Source organism: Rhea americana, unplaced genomic scaffold (assembly GCF_003343005.1).
Source record: "Rhea americana isolate MKP2758 unplaced genomic scaffold, rheAme1 scaffold_60, whole genome shotgun sequence".
Classification (NCBI taxonomy): Eukaryota; Metazoa; Chordata; class Aves; order Rheiformes; family Rheidae; genus Rhea; species Rhea americana.
The window spans coordinates 4,533,842-4,559,597 of record NW_028186757.1 but is presented as its reverse complement, the minus strand read 5'-3'; the positions used below and the strand labels follow the sequence as shown (position 1 = coordinate 4,559,597).

Below are 25,756 nucleotides of genomic sequence, written 5' to 3'. Positions count from 1 at the left end.
GCCGGAGAGACGGGGACGGGCTTGTGAGTAAGCGGGGCCGCAGCGTGCGCAGGGGCTTGCGCGGAGGTGTGGAGGCAGCAGCGCCATAGCGGGGGCGGAGCAGGCAACGAGAGGGGGGTCGGGAGCTGAGCTGAGAGAAGCAGGCGGCTGCCGTTCTGCCTGAGGGGATATTTGCCGCCTTAAATCAGTGTTTCGGCGCGCGAGGGTGGGGGGTTGTGAGTCCCCTAACAGCCTGGCCGGTGCTTTTGGTCGGCGAGGGGCGAAGGGGCCTACGGCGGGGCGGGAGAGCGCTGTGAAAGGGGAAGAGCAGCCGCCGCCGCCGCCCAGGTCCCCTAGGGCGCCTGAGGCCTGGGGCGAGGGGGCGGTCAGTCACAGRGCGAGTTTCCCGGCTTCTCCTCGAGGTGTTCCCGAGCTGCCGAGCGCTTCCCAGCTTGCTGAAAATACTGCCTGAGGAATTGCCTTTCAAAAACATGCATCTTAGTGAAAAGGAGAACCGATTTTCTAGAAACTGGTGAGGTTGTAGTGTATCTCATGAGAACATGCTTTCTCAGACATAGCAGGCAGGAAATCTAACATAAGCATGAAAACATTTACCCTCAATTGCAAATAGATTACAGGAGAAACGTGTAAGTAAGCTGACAATATGGCATGCGGCCTCCAAAATTCCCGCTCAGTTACCGGGTTTCAGATCTTAGCGATGTTTGGGGTCTACCTTCAGAGGAAAGTGCTCGAGGATTTCATGCTTGCATGCAAAGAGCACGGCAAGCCATTGTTGCTGCATTAAGCGAGCATCATAATTAGCCATTTTCTTTACTCAAAGAAATAAAACGGTGGGATATTTGTGAGGAAACCGTGGAAACACAGAACGTGACCTTCTAAGGAGGTTAAACAAGTGAGATCAGTAGAATGAAGCCAACATGTACCAGCATAATTTTATGATGTTTCTTCTGCAATTAAGGAACCCCCTACGTAGCCCTGCCAATAAAAATTGTCTCTGCATCCAGACATTTAAGCAACTGTAGCAAGTGCCTGTCATTCGGCACTTGGTAGCTAAAAGCCTTGGGAGGCACACTTGCTGGCAAGTCACTCTGGCAATTCCTAGGATCAGAAAGAGCAAAAAGGGCTTTTAATGAGCCCTCTGGAGCCCTCTCAGCAGAGGGAGGCCAGTGTCCAAGTGTGTGCAAAACAAGCGCAGTCAATTTGGTGCTGTGCACGAGTACATCATTTGCCTCTGACTTTGGATCACAACATCGTAGCATAATGTGGTTTGGAAGGGACCTATGGAGGTCACCTAATCCAGCTTCCTGTTCAAAGCAGAGTTATTGTGAAAATTAGATCAGGTTGCTCAGGGCCTTCTCCAGCTTAATTTTGTCTTGAAGCATTAAAATAGAGTTGAAAATTCATCATGAAATTAAACCAGATTTTGAAGTCAAGTACCCCAGAGCTTGGAAAGATAGAAACTTTTAAACAGTCTGAATAAAGCGTATTATTTCACAGTTAATTAGGAGTTTTATTTCCTTTGTATTTTTGATGTCGTGGTTCCAGCTCTCCAACTGTGCAACAATCTTCATTTTGCACAATATAGAGATTTTAAAAAGTAAAAAGCAAGCAGAAAAGTGTCTTGCACTGCAGCACAGTTTTCCTCTTAGTAGATACAAGAATATTTTTAAAATATTATTTCTCTATACACTAACAAACTAAAAAGGCTCTGAAAACTACTGTTATTCTGAAAAGTTCGTAATATTTTACCCAAATAATGATTTAATTAACAGTTAAAGAACTAAGTCCTGCATTCACACATACACAATGTAATCAGCTTTATTTCTGTGTCCCCAACAACAAGAAGTTCATCCTGTGCAATAGCCAGCTCCTGTGCCTTATGTGCCCACTAATGGAATTTAATATATTAACTCAGTGACTCAACAAGTTTGATGGAATGAGGATAGCTGATGTAAGCCGTTATCCATCTGAACGCATTCCTGTGGTGTCAGAGTGTTTCTCAGCCTGTGAAGTCAGCCTTTGAAGGAATCCCAGCATTATTGTTTGCATGGCTTAGTGCCTACAAATACCAGGCAAAACATATTTTACAGATGAGTATTAAATACAGTGAATACTTCTAGAGGAGCTTATCCCATAAGTAGAGAAGACAAAGAATGCAAGGAGAGGAAGAGAAATGAAGTAGCTGTTCCCTTGTACCTTCGTGATGTTCTTCTAAATGCTACCTGTGCTTTTCCTAAGTTCACAAAAAATATCCTAATGTCTTTTAAAGAGAAAAAGAAAAAAGCACAGAAACTAAACTGAATGGTTATACTACCCRTGGGGATTGAACTTCTCACCTGCTAATAAAAATAATTAATTTCAGCCAACACTAGTGGCACTGCTGAAGGTGTAGATAAAAGCACTACCTCAGGAGGTGCTGTTTTCCTTCTCCTAAGTAGTCCAGAGAAGCTGAGACTGCAGCGTACAGTAAAATGAATAGATGCGAGACAGCTCAGCTCTTCCTTTTATGTGGAGAGCATAGTCACAGTACCCTTTACAAGATGTGGCCAGATATCTCCCATCCTAAATCTTTTTTTTTCCCTCCAGTATCTAGTCCATGTACTCTGGAAAAAGTCAAACTGTGCTGGGGTAACATTGTAGTCAGTATAAAGAGCGTTACTTCAGCAACAGAACTGTGTGCATAATCCAATAAATCTGCACTGTTACACTTACTGCATAATACTGCTACCCTTTGTCATTTTTAACAGTGTAAAACTCTCATTTAAAAACAGGAAGCCCCACAATGTGGAATAATCAAATTTTGTAATTTCTGACATTTGAAGTTAAATTTCCAAACAGTTCTTTTACACTTAGTTTTTAAGTGTGGTGTTAAGATTATATTTACAATGATAGTGTTCTGGCAGAACACAGAGACACCTTTTCTATCAACATCATAGTCCATATCAAAAGCATACACATGGTATTTCTTCTATTGAGCTTAGCTTCTAGATGAGTGTCCACTAAAAAAGTGGCATTATGGGATGAAAAAAATATCTTCGCCTGTGTTTTATTTAACTGTAGCTGTGTGGAATGAAGGAACAAACTTCAGGCAGCTTCTTTTCTTCCCCATAGGAAAACGAACCTTTATTTATGCTTTATATGAATTAGAGCACCCTGTGCTCCCATATTGTACCTCTGTGGAATCTCTGCACTCAGTCCTGACTTCTGGGCAGTGGTGTTGTACATTGCTGCAGCTTCTCCCATCAATGAAGATTTTATCTAATTGCCTGCTCCTTGCTGTTTTACGCATCTCAGTGTGTCTTGTTTGCCTTAGGAGTTAGGATGTTATGGTACGGCATTTCCCTGAAAAGCTCCAGGGCTTCCCATAGGCCTCATACACTGTAATCTTCTTAACCTTTGAGTGCATCTCTACACTTACGTTGCTGCATGTTTTCAAACACACCTTTATGTGAAGTTGTTCGTGATACACAAAAAGAATTTGTGTGTTTGTTTCTCAACTTGTATTCAARTTTTATGGCAACTGTTCATGAGGTTCTGCAGTATGCTTTGCCACTTTTCTCCGGTTTTGAGAGGCAGAAAAGTAAGCTCCAATAAGTTGCATGTTTCTAAACTACATGAGTATTGTTGTGGTCCACATACTTAATTATACTTTCTTATTACAGAATCTTGCAGGACCTACGGTAAAACAACTCCACAAAAGGAGGCAGCTTCAGGACAGAAATGAGTGTCTGGAAAGTTTACAACACCTTTAGCAGCAGCAATGGAACAGATCTAACTATTGGCTTTACGTCTTCTACAGTAGCTGTCCTTTTATTTGGGACAAATTTTGTGCCTGTTAAGAAATTTGATACTGGTGATGGTAAACAATTTATGTTTTTATTTACTTTTTTTTTTTGGATGGTAAGAAGTTTCTGTAGCTGGAGTTAAAGGTATCATCATAGTCTTGATCCTTGGAGCATATTTTAATTTTCTTTACTGTTAGAGTACAAAGCAATGATATATTCTTCAGGATGAGGCAAAACTTTAAGATATTCTTCATATATGTTGTTGTGCACTTTAACAGTCATGATGTGCATTTCATAAGTATTTCACGATGGAAAGTGGAATGTCCTTTCTTCTACCCTTAAAGGGATTCTAAAATACGTACTGACTGTTATTTACACTGTACAAGTTGTTGGATTTTGGAGTATTGCCCGTCAGTCATGGACATAATATAACATAAAAACAATCAAAATGGAGGTTTTAATACTTTTATCTATTAGCTCAGTGAGAAAAAACAATCACTTCCTTTTGCTACTTAGAATTTTATCACTTTACTGTATTGAGTTCCTGTTGCATTTTCACATTTACATGAGACATAATCAGTTACCAGATCCCTAGATGAATATATCTTGCATTGTATTATTGTAACAATTACTGCACTGCAGGCTGGAAATAACAATACTAGCAAGTCTTAGCTCAGCTGGCATAAAGTTAATTGGTCTACCTACTGCTGACTCTTAGAGGATTTGCAAAGGTAGGAGAGGTGTGTCCAGAATTTATGTCATGCTGGATATTCTGGATTTAGTTAGTTAGTGGAAAAGCCTGCATGGCATATAGAGCAAATTAAAATAGCGAGAGAATTTTGTCCTATTCAGTAAGCTGTGCTGGCTGTTACTGGAACCCTCTTAATCAGAAACTGGTAAAATTTTGAGAATCAGAGATTGTGTAATGTGCCCAGCAAAGTGTCTTTTGCTGTTACATACAGAAAATGCACAGTAAGAAAATGGTTGACTTTTCATATTCCACCTTAAAATATATTCTTAAATGTATTGTAACATTGATTCCCTGAAATTAGCAGAGGAATTGCCCACATTTCAATTTTTTCTGTACTATTTCATCTAAAAAGTAATAGGTTAAGGGGCAAGAGAATCACACATACAATATCCTACCGGTTATCTATTTTTAACCATTGTGTGTGTTACATTTTTCTATAGGCATGTTTTTCCAATGGATTCTCTGTGCTTCCATATGGATAGTCTCTTTGGTGGTCAATCTTATCCAAAACTGCCCCCGATTTTGGCCTCTGGCTATGGTTGGAGGTTTTGTGTGGGCTACAGGTAAGGAGAAAGAAATTTTACTCCTTGAAACACAAAGTAATCCTAACTTTTCATAAAACAACAATAAAAGCTTTTCTATATATAAGATACTCTTCTTGGTTCTTCGTAATCTCAGCGTTAGTAGACCTCTGCCCTTATAGCAAATATTGTGAATAATAATGCTGCACATGCTGCGTGGCCCTAGTTAATGCTTTCAGCTTTTAATAAATAGCAAATTCACATCAAAAATATCTTTAAAATGGTAGTGAAGAAAAGTTCATGTGTAATGTATTTAATTTTAGAAAACACCGAATTGTAGTTGCCTGAATCACTTTGCTTTCTGAACAATCTCAGAATGTATGGAAAGGTATGCAAGATCCTATTCTAGTCTTTAATAGATTGAACTTAATTTTGTGGATTTTGTGTTTCAGGCAATGTTACAGTTGTCCCTATTGTTAAAACTATTGGCTTAGCTCTTGGCCTTTTGATATGGGCTTCCTTTAATTTGCTAACAGGCTGGGCAAGTTCAAGGTGAGTGTGTTTAAGTCTTAACTCATGTGGTATTAATATTGCCATTTCATCATTAGTATTTGCAGTGAAAATACTGTCACTAATAAGGAGGATTTATTGTACATAAAAGATCTTTTTCCCTCCCAGGAGAACGTACTCAGGTTAATTATTTTATTTTATCTTTTTGTGTTTCCTCTTTTTCTGAATAGGAAAAAGTCATGTTCATTAATATAATTTATTGAATAAATATTTTATTTATTAACCTGACATTAGTACATTGTTTGTATTTTTTCTTCTACAGTATGGGCTGATAAAATAATTTAAATTAATTTTAACTGTACAGATTCAAAAAAATTGGTATCAATTAGTTTCAAGATTTTCTTTTAAGAAAACCTATCTTTTTGCAAGCCAGTTGCAATCCGGTATAGCAAATACAGGCCTGAGTAGAATCATTTGAATGAGTAAAGAATTCCTGGACTCTGTTACAATATAAATACTTGTATATAGTCAGTGCAATTAAGTGAAACCAGTTAAATATTCCAGGTTTGGTTGGTTTGGAATTGACCCAGAAGAGGTATCAAGACCAGTTTTAAATTATATTGGAGCTGGACTTTCATTGTTAAGGTAAAAAATTATTATTATAATTTATTTCTATAATGTAAAATATCATATATTCAATAAGTACAGTGACAATTTAACAAGAGGGCAGATGTGTTCAGGTACATTTTGGAAGTTCATTTACCACATAATTCATGAGTTGTTGACCTAGCTGGTCAGCATTGTATTTCTGAATAGAAGCATACTTGATTTCCAGTAGAGTGATGAAATGAGTATTCACAAACATAGAAATATATTTTTATAGTGGTAGGCATGTTCAAGGTGAAACAGAGGTAYATTTATTTTCTTCTTAAGCAGATACTTCGTATGATTCACTTTACCAAATGTTTGTGAAAAGAAAATTATCCTCAATAAAACTCTTCAGAAAAATCTTGGGGAGAAAATCTCTGTGAGATTTCCTATCTTGTTGCAGTCAGTGGTATGCTCCTAACATAGAGTAGGCCATAGGACTTAGTTCTTAAATCCTTTAGGATCATAGAAAGCCAGAGACTTTGCATTATCTCATGTCCATAATAGATTCATATCCTGTAACACTTATGCCACACTTTGAAGAACTCCCAAGCAGAGATTTTCTCTGTCATCTTCAGGTGGACCTCTACTCACATATTTGTTATTTGTAGGAGTACTGCGCATTTTGATTTGAACACTGAGGAAAGAGGGTCTTTGCAGYGTAGGGGATGCAGCAGCATCCATGCTTTCCAGCTGAGTGGCCAGTGAGGTCTTTCTAGGAGCAGATAGATGGCTMAAAATCCTTGGGACAGTAGCTTAGTGTAAGTATGGTAAGCAGTCTGTACACATAATGCTTCTAGAAAAAAGGAGGTTAAGAACGTTGAGACAATGGAGTCCATTATGAATTTTGCTGTTTCCTGAGAATCCATAGCTTTTTATCCGTTACCGTTGCATGCAGTTCGTGGTTTTGTGAGGTACTCACAGATGGTAGTAGTGCTGCTGTTCCTGCCTGATGGAATAAGTGCACCACCTGCTTCCTGCCTATTTTTGAGATAGCATGGAAAAGCAGTCAACAAGGAAAAAGATCCTGACCAGACATATTTTCCTGGCAGACTGCACAAAGCCTGCATGTGTTGTTCTATAGAGCTCACAACATGTATTTTATCTTAGCCTCCTGTATGGGACCTCTATGCATTTGCCTCATCCCTGTGGAGGAAGYTGACATCTTTTTATATCTCTCCCTATTCCTTCAGCAGGAGATGAATCAGTCTTGATGGAGACATTCTGTTTACAGCTTTGAGAAGGAATTCCCAATCATTAAATATTTTCCATTAAAAAAAAAAATCCCAGAACCTACCAGTAGTTRGATGATTTAATTGACCTGGGGATACAAGTGATAATATTGCTCTTCCTTCTCCATTTTATTCACTGAGTGCACTGGAGCGTCACTGAGCAGTACCCCCTCTCCTAGCACAAATGCATGAGGCTGTAAGGATAGCATTCCCCGACTTGCATATAACAGAAGGCACAAAGCTAACTTTCTTGCTGAGCACCAGTCCAATTCTGTATAGGTTTGAAGTTCCATACAGAATTTTTATGCAAAAGTTCCAATATACATCTGACCTGGCACAAAAGGACACTATTAACTTAAAGCATCTGTTGTTAATGTGTGACTAACTGCACACCATTAATAAGAGACATTTCAGTCTCATTATATAGAAGAGAGAACTTTAAAGTGATACAAAGACTAATCTAATTACTTACTTTTGTGTAAGTGGTTTGTTAAGATTGTCTAAAGCAGCTGCATTTTAAAGATACATTGAAGAGAGGCTGGGTAATAATGAAAATGAAACAAAGTAATATGCCTTCAAATAGCTTTTGTCTCTGGATGCTAAATGTTACGTCCTTATGAGCTGACCTTTGGTGTTTATTGGCATATATTTCTCTTCCTAGTGCTGTCATATTTCTTTTTGTAAAAACTGAAGTGCAGAGTTCTTCAGCTTCGTTAGAAAGCACCCCACTACTCAGAGAAAGTGTAAGTACTCTACAGTTGTTATTTTGTAGCAGTGAAAATATGCATCAGTTTGAAAACAACAACAAAAAAAAGCTTAATGTTAACCAGATTTGTTAGGTTTTGTGGTAAACTCCATAAAACTACATAAATGCATGTGGTTTTTATTTAATTTATGGATCTTGTATATCCAGTCAAATGTGAGCAACAAAAAAAAGCTTCAGCCTGTTTTCTTTCTTTACTGTCAGATTTAAATACCTTAGAAGTCCTTTTTCATTATGGCACAGGTTATAAAAAAGACTCTGTCTTTTCCTTTACTGTTYTTGGAACTAAAACTGAACTATAAAAGTAAGATAACACTCAGATGAAAGGCAGCAGGGTTCTCTTATCCACCAGTTTTTTTGCCACCTTACAGAGCCAAGACTGTCAAAGCGCTTGTTATGGTTTCTTGATTCTCAGCATTGGATGTGACACAGGCTCTGGGGCTAGACCAGGGGCTGGTGCCAGATTGGCTGTTGCTCCTTTGGGAGCCCAAAGTAGGCAACAAAAGCTGGAGAACAGTACACTCACACCACAATTCCCTATCCCTGCCCTTGCTAATGTAAATCAGTTACCAAAACTCAATTGCTAAATGAATACAGGGTCCCTCAGAGTTGTATAGTTGAACTCAGTGCTCATTAGAGGTTCCGGTTTACCACAGCAAATCACAAAAGACAAGGAATAGGACAAAGGAATATTCCAAGTTCTTTATGTTACAGTCAGGGATGTTACGTCCCTGTTGCAAATACTGCTAATATTCTGATGGCAAGTAATGCCACAGATAACGGCAAAACGTGAAAATACTTCCTAAGTGAAATCTATAGATTAAATCATTCATCAAATTTAAGGAAGGACAGATTTTGAAATTCAGACCTGTTTGCAGACAAAAGGAAATGTTTGTGGATGCTCTATCATGTAGTAAAGCCAAAGTCCATAGCCAAACACTGCTAAACTTGTTTAGCAGGTAGATCCTATTATTACAGTTTGTTTTATTTCCAAATGTATTTCTCCTTTCTTTAATTCAGAGCAATACTGTATATTTCACTTTTAATTTTCCTTTCTTAGTGCAAAACTGTTCAATTGAATACAATGTTTCTGATTTTTATAAAGACTTCAGTAAAAACTTATGTTTTTCTGCAGTCTATCAATGTTTCTGAAAATAATCCTGATGATTCATGGGTAAACAGACTATCTCCAGCAAGAAAGAGAGTCATGTAAGTCTTTAACAGTTCTTTTACTGGTGCAAGCGAAGTGACCAAATAAAGTAATTGTCCACAGAATAAGAGCAGAATTTATGTCCTGTACTGAACCTACCAAACAGTCATGGACAAATAAATAAAAGTTTTAAAAGTGGTACAGTATGCATATGTGTATATGAATAGCTGCTAAAACTAATTTGATAATTCTCACTGTTCAATATGCTTTATCTTACTGATTAAATCAGAGTATTAATTACTATTATAAAAGAACAATATTTGCAGAGTAAGTAGCAATAGTAATTGAGTAATTACAGACCTGGTTTGTATCACCTGGTTAATTAGCATTCAAACATACAAGGGCCCAAGTTAATAACACACTTCAAGATATGGGTCCCAGATGTGTACATCTGGAGGAGGTGGGACAGTATGGTAAGAAGACAGCAGAAGTGGTCCAAGGGGCAAGGTGGAAACAGTTGCTTACAAGAGGCCAGCAGGGGAATAGAGACAGCTGAGGACATGATATTCTGGAGGGGGAGAGGGGGAGAAAGGAGGCAATGATCCTCAGAGTGTTAAAAAGAAAATAAAAGTCTATAATAGTCAAGCTAAGGGTGGGAGGCACTGATCTATAGTATGTAATGATGAGCGTTTTAAGTGTGTTTTCAATGGATTTCTACCAGATTGGCTTTTAAGGAATCCTAGTTAGTTACAAACCCAGACTGCAGGCTCTTGGGACAAGAATTGCCTGTTTCTTGGCCAAATAGTTCAGGATAACTATGCTACTGTTTTGAATCATTCCTACACTACAAAATAAAAATGTGCTAAAATGTATTTTTTTATAGCASTGCTAGCAATTTTCATAAGATATACAGTCTTAAACTGTAGTACTAGATTTATGTTAAATGTATTCTTTATGTCCCTAATTAACACTAGGCTCTTTTATCTGTTTTTTTGCCCTTTTTAAAGAGGATGTAGCCTGGCTGTAGTAGCTGGAATACTCTATGGCTCCAGTTTTGTACCTGTACTTTACATCAAGGACCATGGAAGAAGAAATGGAACTATATACACAGGAGCAAGTCAGTTTGGTAAATAATAGGTCACTTTTATTTTACTTCATCRCTGCATTGTATCTTTGCTTTCATAAAGGCACAGAGTGAAATACTTGATTATCCTAGAAATACAGGATGGCAAAGAACTAGTCAATTCTGCACTGTTATACATTACTGAGTTGTAGTAACAATAATACCAGCACTCCTAGGGAATTTCACTATTAGGAGAACAGTGGGAAACAGAATAGAAAATACCAAACTTAACTCACAGCATTAAGTGCAATGGTAATGCAATGTGAAACAAAGCTAGCACTCAAAATACCGAGTTCAAATGCCTTGAGCGTGTGAWAAACAAGGGCACAATCTATATCAATGGCTGAATTAGTACACCAATAGAGGACAGAAGGTGGCTGAACATAATTGATGAGCAGAAGAGATATATAACAAGCTGAATAATTTAAATCTTAAAATATTTGAAATGGAAACCTGTTAATGGGAGCTTGTAAGCTTTAACAGCATGCTTGTAAGCACTGCTGTTGTTCAAACAACATTTCTCCAGAAATATTTTCTTTATGGTTTACTCTAAATCAATCTGTTAATACCAACGGCTCTTTAARAGCAACATAGCACTGAGACAGCACAGTGTTAAAAAGTATTTATTGTATCATATACAATTTGTCTTTTAAATACAGCAACTTTTATATCCAAAATTAAACAAAATGGCAGTTGTCATTGCTGTAGCTGCTTTCCCAGTGAGGAGCCACGACTTTAAGAAGATAGAGATCATCTTGCTACATCTACTGCTTTACTGTGTTGGAAATAATATCTCTTTAGCGCATAACAAAATATATTCCATAAAGATTTTATTATTATTAATGTTTGTAGTGATCAAAACTGTAATAGGTGCTTCGAAATTAAAAAAAAAAAAAAAAAAAAAGACAAAACACTGCCTTTTTGGGCCTGTATTGTATGTGCAGTTCTCTTGACTTTAAATGAACAGTACAAAGAAAAAAACCAAGGCTATGTATGGAATGTAGCTGTAGAAAGGCAGGAGAGGGTGTAATTATATAAAACCAACCCTCCCCTCTCCCCATTCTCCCAAATTTGTAGCCTCAAGTAAGGATTTTGTCAAGCTTTTTAATTAAATTAATATTGTAGCTTGACTTAACAGAGTTCAAAAAAAGAAATGCGTAAAAGCTTGCAATAAATGCTAGGGTCAATTTGGCAGTCAATTCAGGTCTAATATTGTGTATGATTGGTCAGATCTATCCACAGTCAGACTGACAGCTCTGTTCCTCACAACTACAATTAAACTTCGAATTATTAGCATTAACACCTTAAGTATTTTTTCCTACAGGAATATTATCAGTGAAATAAATTTAGTTAAAATTAAAAACAACTGATTCTTTAGACTAAGCCCAATTTTGTAATTTCTCTTTCAGATTTAGATTATGTTTTTGCACACTTCAGTGGAATCTTCCTTACAAGTACCATATACTTTTTGATCTACTGCGCAGTCAGAAAAAATAAACCTGATGTTTATCCCCAAGCCATACTGCCAGGTATGACTATTTGTTAAAATAGCAATTAATTACTTCTTCTGACCATTTTGCCATGGTTAGTTCAAAAATTGTGTTGGAATTGTAGTTAACCATGGAAGTCTATTCATTGAACTTTCTGTAACTTTTGAAAGAGCACTCTTATTCACATTAATTAAAAAAGGTTAAGAAACAATGATAAATTTTGTTCTAATTTGAAATGTGACATTGCATACAGTGGATTTTCTGAAACTGTCATTTTGCCAGAGTTGGGGACGTATTGCCCAGAAAATTCTGAACTTTAATTAATAGGCTACTTTGATTGCAATAGCTGATTTTATCCCTTGAGTTTTGATTTAGATTGTCAAAGCCAGCTTGTTAAAGTAGTTAACATATTAAAATATTCCGTTCCTGTATTATGCTGTAAATTTAAGTGTTCCACAAATTGCTTTTTATACTTTGCTGTACGTGTTTTTGACTGGGATTTGTTGTTTCAGGGTTTCTTTCTGGTGTGCTTTGGGCAATAGCCAATTGCTGCTGGTTCATAGCCAATCACTACCTCAGTGCTGCAGTCAGCTTTCCAATAATTACTGCAGTAAGTATATAAAAATAAAAATCTATCATTAGAATTAAATGAAGACCTTCTTTTTCCATTTGTGGGATAAAGTTGAAAATTTGAGGTGTGTAGAGTTTGCTATTCAATAATATACATTTCTTGTTACTTTGCTTGTCTGTCTTAGCCTTTGTTTTTATAGGAACATATATGATTGACAAGCACCGTTTTGGTCCATGCTAAGCATAAAAACACAGAAGCTGAAAGTGTAGGTCTTTAGGTTAAAATAAAAAGCAAAGTTAACCAACACTGTAACATTATTAAATAGTCAGTGAACTGAGTTGATTAAAGGAATTGTATACATTCTCTGACCAGTAAGTTAAATTTTTTTCATTTCAGCAGATATATTTTTTCTGCATTTCTCCCATTGTGATTTTCATCCTTTAGGACTCATTTTTCTTAATTGAGTCAGATATTTTTCTTATTACAATTCTTTAACATGTAAAACAGGTTATGTATTGCTGAAAATAGTGACCTTTTGCAAATGAAGGAAAAATGAATTGGCCAGTTTTCCTAATGTTCTTTTAAAGCATTGTTAGTTTACAGAAGCTGCATAAATTGTCACTAGGTAAAAATGCCTTTACTCACTTGCCAATCTACTAGATGGTGCTGCAGGTTTGGATAACTTCTTGCAAATAAAAGCTCATAAGTAGCAAAAACCAAATTCTGCTGAACCGCCATATTTTGGCTGCAAACTAACAAAACAACATTAACAGGGATTAAGCTTTGCCTCAAGATGCAATGAATCAGAATAAACTCCGCAGTGTGCAGTAAAAAAAAAGACTCAGGATCATTCTAATTAGAAATTGAAGGATTAATGGAGAGCAGATTTAGTAATTTTGGTTATCAGTATGCCTATAGGGTAAGGATGTGAAAAATTTAAAGACAGTGCTGATGAGAAACTGCGTATCTGGACCACAGCTTGGAAATTGCTGCTCTGCTTCATTCCAGAGAGGATTTCAGACAGCTATTCATCACTTCCTTTAACAGTTTGCTTCATTTTTAAAAGGGATCACAGGTTCTTCTAGCAATATTCATGATCTAGAAAGTGAAATAATACCTTAGCTACTATTTAAATAAAAGTTGGCAATTCCACTAAGAAACAGCAGGCCACAAACGCCTTCAGCACTGTTTCCTGCTAGCCTCCATCTGTGTCGTACCAGCTGTATTGAAGATGAAGAGGGGAGGATCACTGTCCAAACACCTGRCAAGTATTTCTGAGAGTGGCTCCAGAGCCATTTTAGTGGAAAGCATCAACAGAGCCAATTTTTGCTTCATATTCAGGCAATATTTTCCTATCAGTCATAGGAATTCAGATCACTGCTTTCTCAAGGGAAAAATATTTCCAGGAATTCCTGGAAATTATCACTGTATATCACTGTGTTGCTGCTAGGAAATCTGTAAGACAGCACAGCTGAAAAACAGTAGTTTTTTGACCTATCTGTCTGGCTTTGTATTTTATCCAGATGTCTGATATGTAGGAGATAGATTTTTGTTCCAGTCTTTTCATTTCATGCTGAGTGATAAATGCAAACGTTGTCCAGCTGGTTAGTCATGGTAATAAAGAAAACGTTAGACAGAGCCATGGTAGCTGCCAAGAAACCTGAATAGTTTTTTGAAATGTGATAACAAATGAAAGTCTGTAGTTTGGACTAAGGTGAGGCTTATCATTTGGAAACTACTAAGAGGATGTATAACAGCCACTACAGGCTCCACAGTATAATTTAGAAAGAAATGCCTTCTCTGAAAAAGTTCTGTGCTTCCTTAATCCTCCTGGAAGAATTTATTGTATCTTACTTCATAGAGTTTTCAGTGACATTTATACTTCTGCTGTGAGTCCTATAATTATACAGGATGGAAAGGACTAAATTTGCCATACAGGCAAAATAACCACCCTGAAAAGTGTAATGAGAAGGTGGCACAATTTAAGGAAATGCTGTAATGTRCAAGAGAATCCTATTTTTTAGGGTCCCGGCCTTGTTGCTGCAATGTGGGGAGTCCTCGTATTTAAAGAAATCAAGGTGATTCACTGATTTCTTACTGTTTTCTCTCTCTTCTGCTTGTATCTTGCTCTAAGAATGTCATGACTTGGTACAGAGCTGGTTCTCTGATATTTCTCCCTGTTGCAAATAGTAGATAGATTATGAAGTTAAAAGGCATGYCATATAATACTAAGTTTTCCAAAAAGATGAAGGATTTTGTTTGATGAAGTTTTACAGGAATGAAGACTTGAATTCCATACCTGTTTATACAGCAGTGGGGGTAAATGAAGACTGTAGCAGGGTTGGGAGGCAAGATGCCAAGCGTAGCCTGAAATCATTCTTCATTTGAACTCATTCTTTCAGTGAGGTCAGGGGGATGAGCAGTTGTTGCAAGAATCACATAGCCCAGTGGATTACACATTTTGGGTCAAATTTGCCAAAGGACCAAAAAGTAAGGCAGAGGTTAATCTGCCTTGCTGATGACTGTGTAATGTAGAGATTCCTAAATTGATAGACCAGTGATTGTGCAGAATAGGCTAATCTGCTGTACTGGATATTAATATGCATGATAGAWTTTTTTTTCTGGTGGAATTTCAGCATCAAACACTAGGAGTACAGTCCTCAGGCGCTCAGCTTMTCTGTGCAGGATTCCTAGACACCTAATGTGTCGTTATAGATTATTTTACCTGGTATTTTCAGTGACGATATGAAATGCAAGACATTCCTTGAGCAGGAAGTAGAAGATACATCTCTGCCACTACAAATAAATGTTGCACCATACTAGAAAGCCGTCATGTTCGTTATCCAAAGCTTAGCATAGTCTCAGCATGAGTGTTTGGTGTTTAAAAATATCCTGAAAACAGACTGAAATTCCTTTACAAATACCAAAAGTAATTTAAGTTAATTTTGTGAATATTTTATTTACTACATATGTAGCTACATAAATTACTTGTGTTGAATACTTTTGAGAAACGGATAGAACCACTTCCATTGTATAAAAATAACATGATATAAAACTTAAMATTTCACATACCAGATATATAATCATAAAATTTATAGGTCATTATATGTCGTTATATATGTCATTATATAASCATTAAAAAATCATATATAATCATAAAAGTGGAACTCTAATTTTGTATTTTACCTCTTTATGAAGTGGTATTTGTTATAACAATRTGACATTTTTCTTTTTCTCTCCCTTTGGTTATCCAGGGACTGAAAAACTACTTGTTACTCACAGTAGCATTTTGCATCRTTTTGGCTGGATCACTCTCTACAGCTTTTTCTAAAGTTTGAAAGGATCATCTAGACCAGTAGATGGTGCTACTGTCAAATAAAATCACTGGTAAAGAAGCTTGCATCTTAGGACATTTTGTAGGCTAATTATTTCAGTTTATGCTCCTGAAATAATCCAAAAGAAAATATTGGTATATTGCAATACATAATAATGTTCCAAATGTATGTCCAACACTTACCCCAGCTTGCTTCAGGCAAGGAGAAAGAAAACCTTTGCTAAATGTTTCCATTTGGCATGAAAGAAAACCTTGAAGTGTATGCTTCTGTATTGCTTGAAATAGTGAGAATATCAAGGGATTATATTAAATAAAGCTAAATAATTTAACAGTTACTGACTTTCTGATGATTGGGTACTAAACTGACTTCATAAATTGCAACTCATTGCTATGGTGGCAGATCAAGGGATTTTAATTCTTAGTCTGTAATACTGTAGATGTTTGCAAGCTATTTTTTTCTTATAACATTCTGTCTTACTGACTTTAGTATAAAATGTATTATGGATTTTTTTTGGAATAGATATGCCAAAAGATGTGAAGCTTTTCTTTATTTAGAAGCATTTTTTAAAAGCTTTTTAAAACTTTTTTTAGAATTATCTTCTAACCATTTCTGATCACACAGAATTTTGAAGGAAATACAGAAAAAGATTGGTGCTATAAAATAAATATCTAATGTTTGCTGATAATCTATTTTGTTTAGCTGCAAGAACGTTATGTAGAAATCGTGGCCATGATATGAATAGCTGGGAATTATTTTCTAAGATTTCTGTTCTTTAGAACTTTGCAAATAAACATTACTTTTCTGTGACTGGTGGTCTTGCAACATAAGCTAAGTATGGGATTGAAAGTTTGTTTCTAAATAATTTCGGGCATGTGTTTCCTTTTCCATATAGCACATTCATATCTTAAAATTACATATGGCAATATTTATTACACTGAAATATCATGCTAAAATTACCAAATCATTTGTCTATTGTTTTACCTAGAGCAGGGTCATCTCTATTTATATCATTGTTGAACTTGTTTCTTTAAAAATAGTAATTAAAAGATGCAGATTTCACAGCCTTTTAGACTAATCAGTTTTTAGCTAACCTTCCTGCTTGAAAGTCCAAATGTCCAAAGGAAACTCCCCATGAAGTATTGTATGTTTGCTCTTCCAGGACCACCATTGACCATTGCAGCTAACCTTGTCTGAACTCCCATTAGCCTTCTCTTCTGTACATTTGACAACCTCCATTCCTGCAGTCTTCACTTGTTTATAATGTACTTGTCATTCTTCTTGTTCTTCCCTAAACTCTTTCTAATCAGACAAGATCTATCTAGAAAAACTGGACACAGAAATCAGATGGCAGTCTTGCAGAAACCAGGAGGAACAACAGGGTTTTTTCCAAACCGGTTTACAAGCTCCATTCATGGTTACCCATCATAATATCACACTTTTTGCCACCACAGCTTAATATTGTTAACATGTTCAGATGGCAGTCCATAATTTCTGCCTTCTCTCCTCCACTCCTCCTTGTCTACTCTTAGCAGATCTGATCTTAGAAGTGTTACGAGCCAGCTCTTTCCTATCCCATATTGTTTATTCTTACCCTGGTGTCAGAAGAAGATCTAATATTTAGCAGAGCAACATTCTGGGAGGAGAAAAGAACAGAGGAGGGGAGTAGATGAGGCTGTGTGAGGACATTATGAGCTGAGGAGCATCACATTGCAGAAACAGTGTCCTGGGTAAGCCATAGTACCTACTGAAGAGTCGGTGGGCATGGGCTGGCATGCAATTGCTGGTCAAGTTGCACTATCTCCGCTTGGTAATCTGGATTCCCAGCTGTGCATGGAATGAAAAAGCAGCATTGCTCAAACTGAATCGCTCTGGGACCTGATTTACCTTASCTGCAACCAGCTGTGTCCTATCTTACACTAAAGTGTAGGAAAATAGGCCCTGTCTACTTCAGCACTTCTAAGAAGCTCTGTTTTGGTTGATGCTGTAGTATGCTGAGTGAGCGTGTCTTGGTCTTTCAGATTTTTAGCCCATAACTTTTACAAACAGGACARCTGGCTACTAATGAAAGTGTTGTGACAGGTTAGCAAGCAGTAGAAAAATTCTGGCACAGCTGTGTTTTGTTTTCTTCATTACAGACTGTTTTGCCTGCTGCATTTAGTTGTTGTGTTTTAAGATAAATCTGAAATGAACAATGGGATTGAATCTGCTACATCTATCCCTACAAGAGAGCTCTAGCTCTTTCTCGTGCTGGTTGTGCAAGAAAAAAAATGACAGTTGAGAGGAATTTAGATTTTGGTATTAAATTGTTACTGTATGCTTCTTGGCTGCTTTAAACAAAGTTTTGCATAAAATTTAGTCTTTTACCAGCTACAGATTAAATATTGTGGATTAAATATTGTCTGCTGCTCAGACTTTGGATGAAATTTTGGTACAGTTTAAATAAGTGATGTGTAAAGTTTGATGGTCTCTTTTAGGACTTCACAAAACATCCGTTTTGCAGTTGGAACTGAAAATACAATAAAGTTTCCCTGAGCCTCCCTGAGAAATGCCATGACAAGATTTGGAGACTTCCTATGCCTCTTTAGTGAGGGAGAACCTAAGCAGAAAGGCTGGAGTCCAGCAAATGGGTTTCTATGAAGCTAGAGTGCATGAAAATAAAGACCTACTACACCATGAAATAGCTTCTAAGAACTTAAAGGAAGAAAACTTTTCAGCAAAAGTGTTCCCCTCTGTGTTGTATTCTTTTCTTATATCTGTATCAGTTGCCAGAAGTGTTAGCTCTAAGATTATTGAAAACCTGCCAATGGAAAATCATTCAAAATATCAAACTTCAAAGCTGTCATCAAAGCATTACAGAAGAACTTTACAGATCCCAAGTAGGTGAATCTTGTATGTATCTCTGGAATGCTGTGACCCTACCTGTATAAATAACACAGTGTATGTTTGTATATAGACATGTAAGCAACACTGTAAAATAGACACTACTAATCAAGAAGGATCTTGGAGTCATTACAAGTAGTCTGAAAATGACAACTCAGTGATTAGCAGCAGTTAAAAAAAGTGTTAGGGTCTTAGAAATTACTAGACAGTAAATGAAGATGGGGTCAGTCTAAAATGCCAATTACTGATCTCAGAATACACATAAAATGGATTTTTTAAAAGGCCTAAAGAAACAAATAAGGAATTACTCTGTAAAAAGGAAGATTAAGTAGAAAAGGACTCCTCAATCTGAAGGAGGGTAATATGTATGATTACAGAATGATTAGTCACTGTCTTGTAATGCAAGAAGAGTTGAATGCAGAGCAAAGTTATCAGACAAAGAATTTAAAAGACAAAAGGAAGTGATTTTTTTTCAAACAAAGCGTAATTTACATTTTGAAACTTATTCTGAGAAGATGTTGTACAGGTCAGTATTAATGGGTTCCAAAACAATGAAAGATAAGACCATATAGAAAACTCAGAAATAGCTTCTAATTTAAAATAGTAGAGGACTAAAATAGTATAGTTTGCTCTACAGATATCTCTTTCTGCAGTCTGATTAGTCTAAGATATATGGGATCTAACAAGTAGCTAGACTGTTCCTTTCAAGATCTTTCGTCAAAATACAGTCCTTAATGTTGGTAAGGTTGTCTCAGGTTCTATATTAGAAGTAATATTTCAAACAGGTGTGTACATTTCAAACAGTACAGTGCATATTAAAAATTATTTATTTAGATAGCATCTCGTGGCGTTTCTCCAATTTCTTGCAGAACAACAATGACATCTCACGTGATTCCACGGTGTACTCTTAGTACAGGTGGAAAGCATTTTTGATTAAGGGTAGTTGCTTTTGCTCCAGCTTATTCCCAAATTCATGACCATGTTCTAAGTTTGTGTTAACTCGTGGAGGCAAGCACAAGGAAGAGTGTTAAAGTACAAAACTCAGGAGAGCAATAAAAAAGAAAACATTAAAAAGAGATTTTCGTAGGAGTTCTAGTGGAAGGACAGTGAACTTCTAGTTAAGGTACGGAGGACAAATCAAACCAAGGTGATAGTACTTCAGGTGCATTGGAATGAGAAAACTAAAAAGCAATAGAATAATGGTTTATGATTACCTGAGTTGAGGGAAATTTCAGCAAATGAGTCTGAATCTAACGTATGATAATTGATTAYGCTTCTAATTTAGGAACTGTCATCTTTCAGGATAACTGGACTCAGACAAACTCAGTCAGAATAGGTCTCTTACACAGCCTTGTATTACCTTATAGCCTTATATTACTTATTATTCTTATATATATTACACAGCGAAATATGGCAYAGTGGAACAAGCTGAATCTTTGATCACTTCTGCTCTCTGAAAAAAACTTCCACACTGTTGTAGTAGGTCAGCAGCATAATTTATTTTCCTAATTACTGAAATAATTCCATTATTTCTCATTGTGTCTGTGTTCAGAAACAGGACTGGACACAAATTTCCCTTGCATGTTACAGACTTCCTTTAGAAATATGTAGGTACTAAGGCTGGCTAATAATGTTTGAACCTCCTAGAGGAAAGAGACAGCAGAGAAGCAGAATAGTGTTCTAGTCCTTCTGTTAAGAATACTCAAATATGAGTATTGGAAGCAAATTTAATTTGTTTAGAAAAAATATTCTCCTATGTAACTAAAAACAATAATTCGTAGTAGGGTTCTGTTAGTTTCAGAATGTAATTAAATGCTTTGCTCAATTTGTCAGGGAAAAAAATCTTTCAATTTCAAAATGTATGTGTATTTCTTAGCAAAGACTATTCATTAAACTGATGCACATACTATCAATTTATTCATAAGGCAAGGTCTCATGTAGTTCCTGTAATGTTATCAAGAAAAAAAAAAGTATTGGGGGGGRAAAATCTATAACTGATGCTGTGATCCAGACTGCTACTTTTTCTAAAATACACAAAGCCATGCCCATTTACTAGCCTAGCATATAGTTTAATTCAGGATCTGTGTTGTCTATATGAATTACACAGTTCTTTATTCTCCTGAAGCTCTGTTTGGCAGATCTTTAAATCTTGTTTTTCATTTTAAAGTCAGATTTAAAAGCATGTCCTTCAGCAGAAGTTTCACAAGAGGAACCCGTGTTTGGATGAGCTGTATGACAGGCACAGCAGTGGAAGAAACCACAGTGTGGCTCAGTGTGCCCACAAAGCCATTAATAATAGAGGTTGAGCTATGACAATCTTGACAGGAGACTCAGGTGCGCAAAATATATATACCTAACCAATGGTGAACTGGAGTATAGAGAGAGTAAACATGATTGCCTAAGGTAGTACTGTAAGGGCACTCTGAAAGCAGCTTAACTGATTGGAAGTCAGAGCTACATAATTTTAAATAGAAACAGTGTGCTTTAGACAGAGAAAGACAAAATCTCTCTCATTCATAGAGCAGCTCAAATATGAGTAGGTGCTGTTCTATAAAATTCTTACTCTGCTTGCAAAGCTGTCCATAACCTGGGGAGTGCAGGACAGAAGGGGTGGGAGTTGTCTGTTCCGGTGACCATACCCTCCTCGCTTCTGTGGCAACATGTTACTGCTGTAATGAAAATCTGAGCAACTCATGAGCAAACTGTCTGTTTCTGAGATTAATCTTGAAGAGATATTTTTATCATTTTAGTTTAATCTGATACCTGCTCCTGTATTTCTCCCTTAAATATGATGAGGGGGGWGGGGGGATGTGATTACATGGCAGTATGACCATCAGTGTTTTAACCAACATACAAAACTGGTATCATTCAGTGCAGGATTTACTAAGGTGGAAGTTCTATCTGAAATCAAACTCACATTGTCTGTTAATGAGGTTCAGAGAGGAATAAAAGCTACTGAATATTCTGGTATATATGTGTGTATATATACCTGTAATATATGCTCATAGAAGCTTCTTAATATTATCTCAGTACTCTTTATGATACCCCTATGGCTTGTAGCATTCTCTAACCTCTTGCCTGCTCTGCTCTGCTGATCTTATTGCTTTCTTCTCATCCTGCTTACCTTCAAAAGTAGTTCTAGTTCTGCAGTAGGGATTYTAAGCAAAGACAAGAAATTCCTCAGGCTATCAAGAGAAAAGAGACCTCTTCCCCTTATCTGGAGARCCTGCCTTTCCATGCTTTAGTCAGGTAAAATCTCAGTGAAATTGGGTTAAATAATAAGAAATGACTAGTAGCTGTGGTATATTAACAAATAAAACAGGTTAAATTCTGTTTTAGTAGCTGGAGTTTTTCAGCAATTGCTTAAAATAATCTAATCATGACCTAAATATGTATTTCTTATAGCCACAGGCCTTGTTTTCAGAATTAAGCAGCTTCACAGATTTCAGTCTCTGTTGTGTTAAGATACTGATAAGAAATCTGACTCCAGTAAAAAGATAGGACAGTCTGTTAAAGTTGCATTTTAAAGAGCTGTTAATGGTACAGTTTGCAATTAGGATTATTTCTCAATTAGACTTTTATTCTCCTGTTTATTTTTTTACACTTGTGCTTTATGCAAGAGGGAGTGAATATGATATCTTCTACAGTGTGTATTTGTATTTTAATTTAAAGATTTTTCTATCAATTGCAAATAATGAAGATTCAGAGAATTATCTCATTCTTAGCCTCACAACTTAACCTGTGCTGAGGTCAATATAAGTGATCCAAAATTAAAAAAACAAAACAAAACAAAACATTTTTCTATATTGCTAGGACAATTATGTTCAGCAGTAATAAAATTGAGAGCAGATAAAAGCTTTGAAATTGAATAGCTTATCAGTAGTTTGCTTGAAAAATTACAGACCTGTGAATAGTGAGAACAAATAATAGAACAATGAGTCCATTCATGTGAAACTTGACAAGATCTTCGCTAGCCTCAGTGTTGTAATTCTGTGGCAATTCTAAAGACTTGTTTATTTAAACTACAAAATTGAGAATCAGTGTTCATAGGAGGTGCCTAATCAGATTTTCTATTACAGTATAGTTTTACTTCTTAATATGACACATTGTGTCTAAAACCAGAGCAAACTGAAATAATGAAAAACTTTCAAGAGTCTCATAACATCTATCTTCTGCATCACATTATCACACTGAAGGGGGAAAAATACTCTGGCTTTGCTATTAGGGTGGAAAAACAGCCTATTTTGCTGGAACCCTGCAGTGTTGGTAATGGGAAAAGTTCAATCACTGTTGCCAAGCAAAATACATGTAGAAATATGTTTTAAAATATTCCAGAAGTAGTAGTAATGTTTAATCTGAAAGACTGTCTTCTTTTTGGCAAACGACCAAGTGCAAGTCAAACAAATAGAGAAAYGAGTATTGCTCACAGATAGTTTTGCTTATCAGTTAGACAGYGAATTGAAGCATCACCATCTTGGAATGGCTTTGCAACATTTGCAGAATATTAAGAAAGAAAAAAAATGCAATGAAGCTTCAGTTTGAACACAGTTATAAAATGCTTTTGCAAGAGATATTTAAGGTTATCATCGTACTGGAGTATGTAGATAAGTAGCGAGGCTTGCCTGTAAGAAATGGATCTGGAGGTGCCACGAGTCAGCTGAGAAACGTAATTCCCGGTCAATAAAGGACCCAGCCCTTGTGAAGGAGGACTAAGACAAAGGCAATAGAGAAAAATTCTTTTGGTAAAAGCAGAATTTGTGAAAATGTGAATTATATTTTGACATCCTTCCAGATTAGATGAAGCAGGAGGGCTGGCTAAATTACTCCTTCCTAGCTCAGTGAAGGATTAAGGATTTCTTTTGTCTTTTAGTTTGGCTTCCCTGCATCTTTTCTTTGCTTAACTAAAATGAAGATAGTTTATTGTTGAGGCAGTTATTTCATATAAAATTACGACTTCTGTATTTGCTGAAGAAAATAGTGTTTTTTTAATATTACTAGAATTTTTAATAGATATGTAATTTGCAAAAGCCAAAGGGAATTTAATTAGTCTTAGAAAGGCAGTAGAAGTTTGATGTCTTAATTGCCAAAGACTGCTTAAAATCATATCCTAAGTACATAACTTAAAGGCKAGTTTTGATCTAATTCCCATTTGATTTAATGTAAGAACAGAGTTGAGGGATGCCACTTTTTGGCCAGGACAGTATCGTCTTGACCTAACTGTATTTAGATTAATGTCAAAAATAGTCTTGTAGAATAGGAGCTTAATTAAGTCTTCTGATGCAAGTATTCAGTCAAAATTAAAATAGAACTATATGGCAAACTATAAATAAAACATCCAAATCYTGGTTGTCCATTTTAATAGTCAAATTTCTACAAACTGAGATTACTTCTGTATAAAATTCCAGTGCCACAAATAGCACTGTATGTAATAAAAATAACTTATTTATGATTGCTTTCATGTGTTATCAAACATTTATTGAATCTTAAGCCTTAATTTTATAGCTGATCTGATTACTGCCTTAGTGAAAAATAGGTCTATTGCCTTAATGCGTAAGTTTTCCATGTATAAAAATAAAAGATTACATTTACTGCAGTTACTGATGCTAAGGTTGACAAGAGAGAGAGATAATCTTTAGTAAAGAAACCACAACAAAACAGAATTGAAAACATATATGGTATTGTGTGTGTATATATGTAAATATTTATGTGTGTGTACGTATGAATAATATTATTCCAGTCTATAAGGAAGTTTCCAATTTTATTTACCTATGTGTCATTTTCAGATTTTATTTTTTTAAACGAGTATTTCCTTAGAGCAAAGAGTCAAAATGGAAGAAGTGGCATAGAGTAAATACATGTGCTACCAGGATGCACCTGAGCTGCTAAACTGCCTAAACATTGTCTCATGTGAGTACAGACAGTTGCTTTAATTAAGAGTCAAAAATAGCAATTTATTAAGCTAAGATAATTTTGTTTAACTTACTCCAAAATACTGCCACATCTTTGAAAGTGTCATAGTAATAGAGAAACAGTGTTATGGAAACACAGAAAATTCAGATATTATTATTATAGCAATATATTCAGCTGTAGCTGAATTGAACATTCCTATGTTAGTGTAGTGTTATAAATAATATGTGTTTATCATTTTAGGAATTACTTAGTTCAGGACTGCCACCACTTACTGGTATCCTGCTTCTAATTTTCCTAATGGAAATATGGGTAACTTTATCTTTCATGTTTCAGGACTGATGATCTGCCTTTCAGAGTTTCATCCCTAGCAGAAATAATTAAGGCAGACTTGACATAATTCAAAAAATTTGGCAAACTAAGGGTTTACATMTGTATCTAGGAGGTGACATTCAATCCAAGAGTTTACATGGTACTGTTGCCAAAGAGGAGGCACTGCATGAGGATCTGAAACTCTCTCTCCTTCTTGGGGTTGCCAGGTGGAGATGGGTGAGTGCTTGCAGAGCTCAAAGCAGACAGACACTTGCTGTTACTTGATAGTATGTTTTATTCCATAATTTTTTTCTCTGACTAAATCCTGTTTTGTCTAATGAAAGTGAAACGTCCATTAGTTCACTCTGTCATTGTCTTTAACAGGGAAAATTCTGCAAGTGGTGCCAAGGTTGCTTCAGTACCTGTTAAAGTAATTACAGTGGATGTCAAAAACAGGCAGACTAAAATACTCAACTGGAGGGGGGATACTGCATGTTATAATTAGAGGTCCTGAGATACAAAGTGAGASGTGAGCTAGGCTCAAGGAGTTTAGAAAAGGATCTTTATTTCCTTAAGTATTCATAAAGTTAGTGTTAGATTTTTTTCCGTAGTGCAAAATAGTCAAGTGGCAAGAGAACACAGTGGGAGGACAATGACTGAACAAGATGAATCTTCTTGAAAAGCCTTAGTGGGGGAAAGAAAAATTTTATTAGAATGGAGTGGAATGCAGGCTGCTTTTGTTTTCTCCCCKTGGAGTCTAGAAGCATTAAGCCCTCAC

The 25,756-nt window shown here is 36.2% G+C and overlaps 1 protein-coding gene across 3 annotated transcripts; it reads left to right on the top strand.

Annotated features, from left to right (window-relative positions):
- Window positions 1–16,213, top strand: TMEM144 (transmembrane protein 144). 3 transcript variants are annotated; one of them, XM_085319878.1, is made up of 12 exons: window positions 1–23; window positions 3,663–3,859; window positions 4,977–5,099; window positions 5,510–5,609; window positions 6,132–6,212; window positions 8,109–8,190; window positions 9,346–9,419; window positions 10,368–10,486; window positions 11,893–12,012; window positions 12,486–12,583; window positions 14,569–14,622; window positions 15,799–16,213. In XM_085319878.1, the coding sequence occupies exons 2-12, from the start codon at window positions 3,721–3,723 to the stop codon at window positions 15,880–15,882; spliced, it is 1,074 nt and encodes a 357-aa protein (XP_085176004.1). In that variant the 5' UTR covers window positions 1–23; window positions 3,663–3,720; the 3' UTR covers window positions 15,883–16,213. The 3 variants fall into 3 exon arrangements, with proteins under 3 accessions (XP_085176004.1, XP_085176005.1, XP_085176003.1); XM_085319877.1 differs by lacking the exon at window positions 1–23 and adding an exon at window positions 337–511; XM_085319879.1 differs by lacking the exons at window positions 1–23; window positions 14,569–14,622 and adding an exon at window positions 332–511.
- Window positions 16,214–25,756: the final 9,543 nt, after the last annotated feature.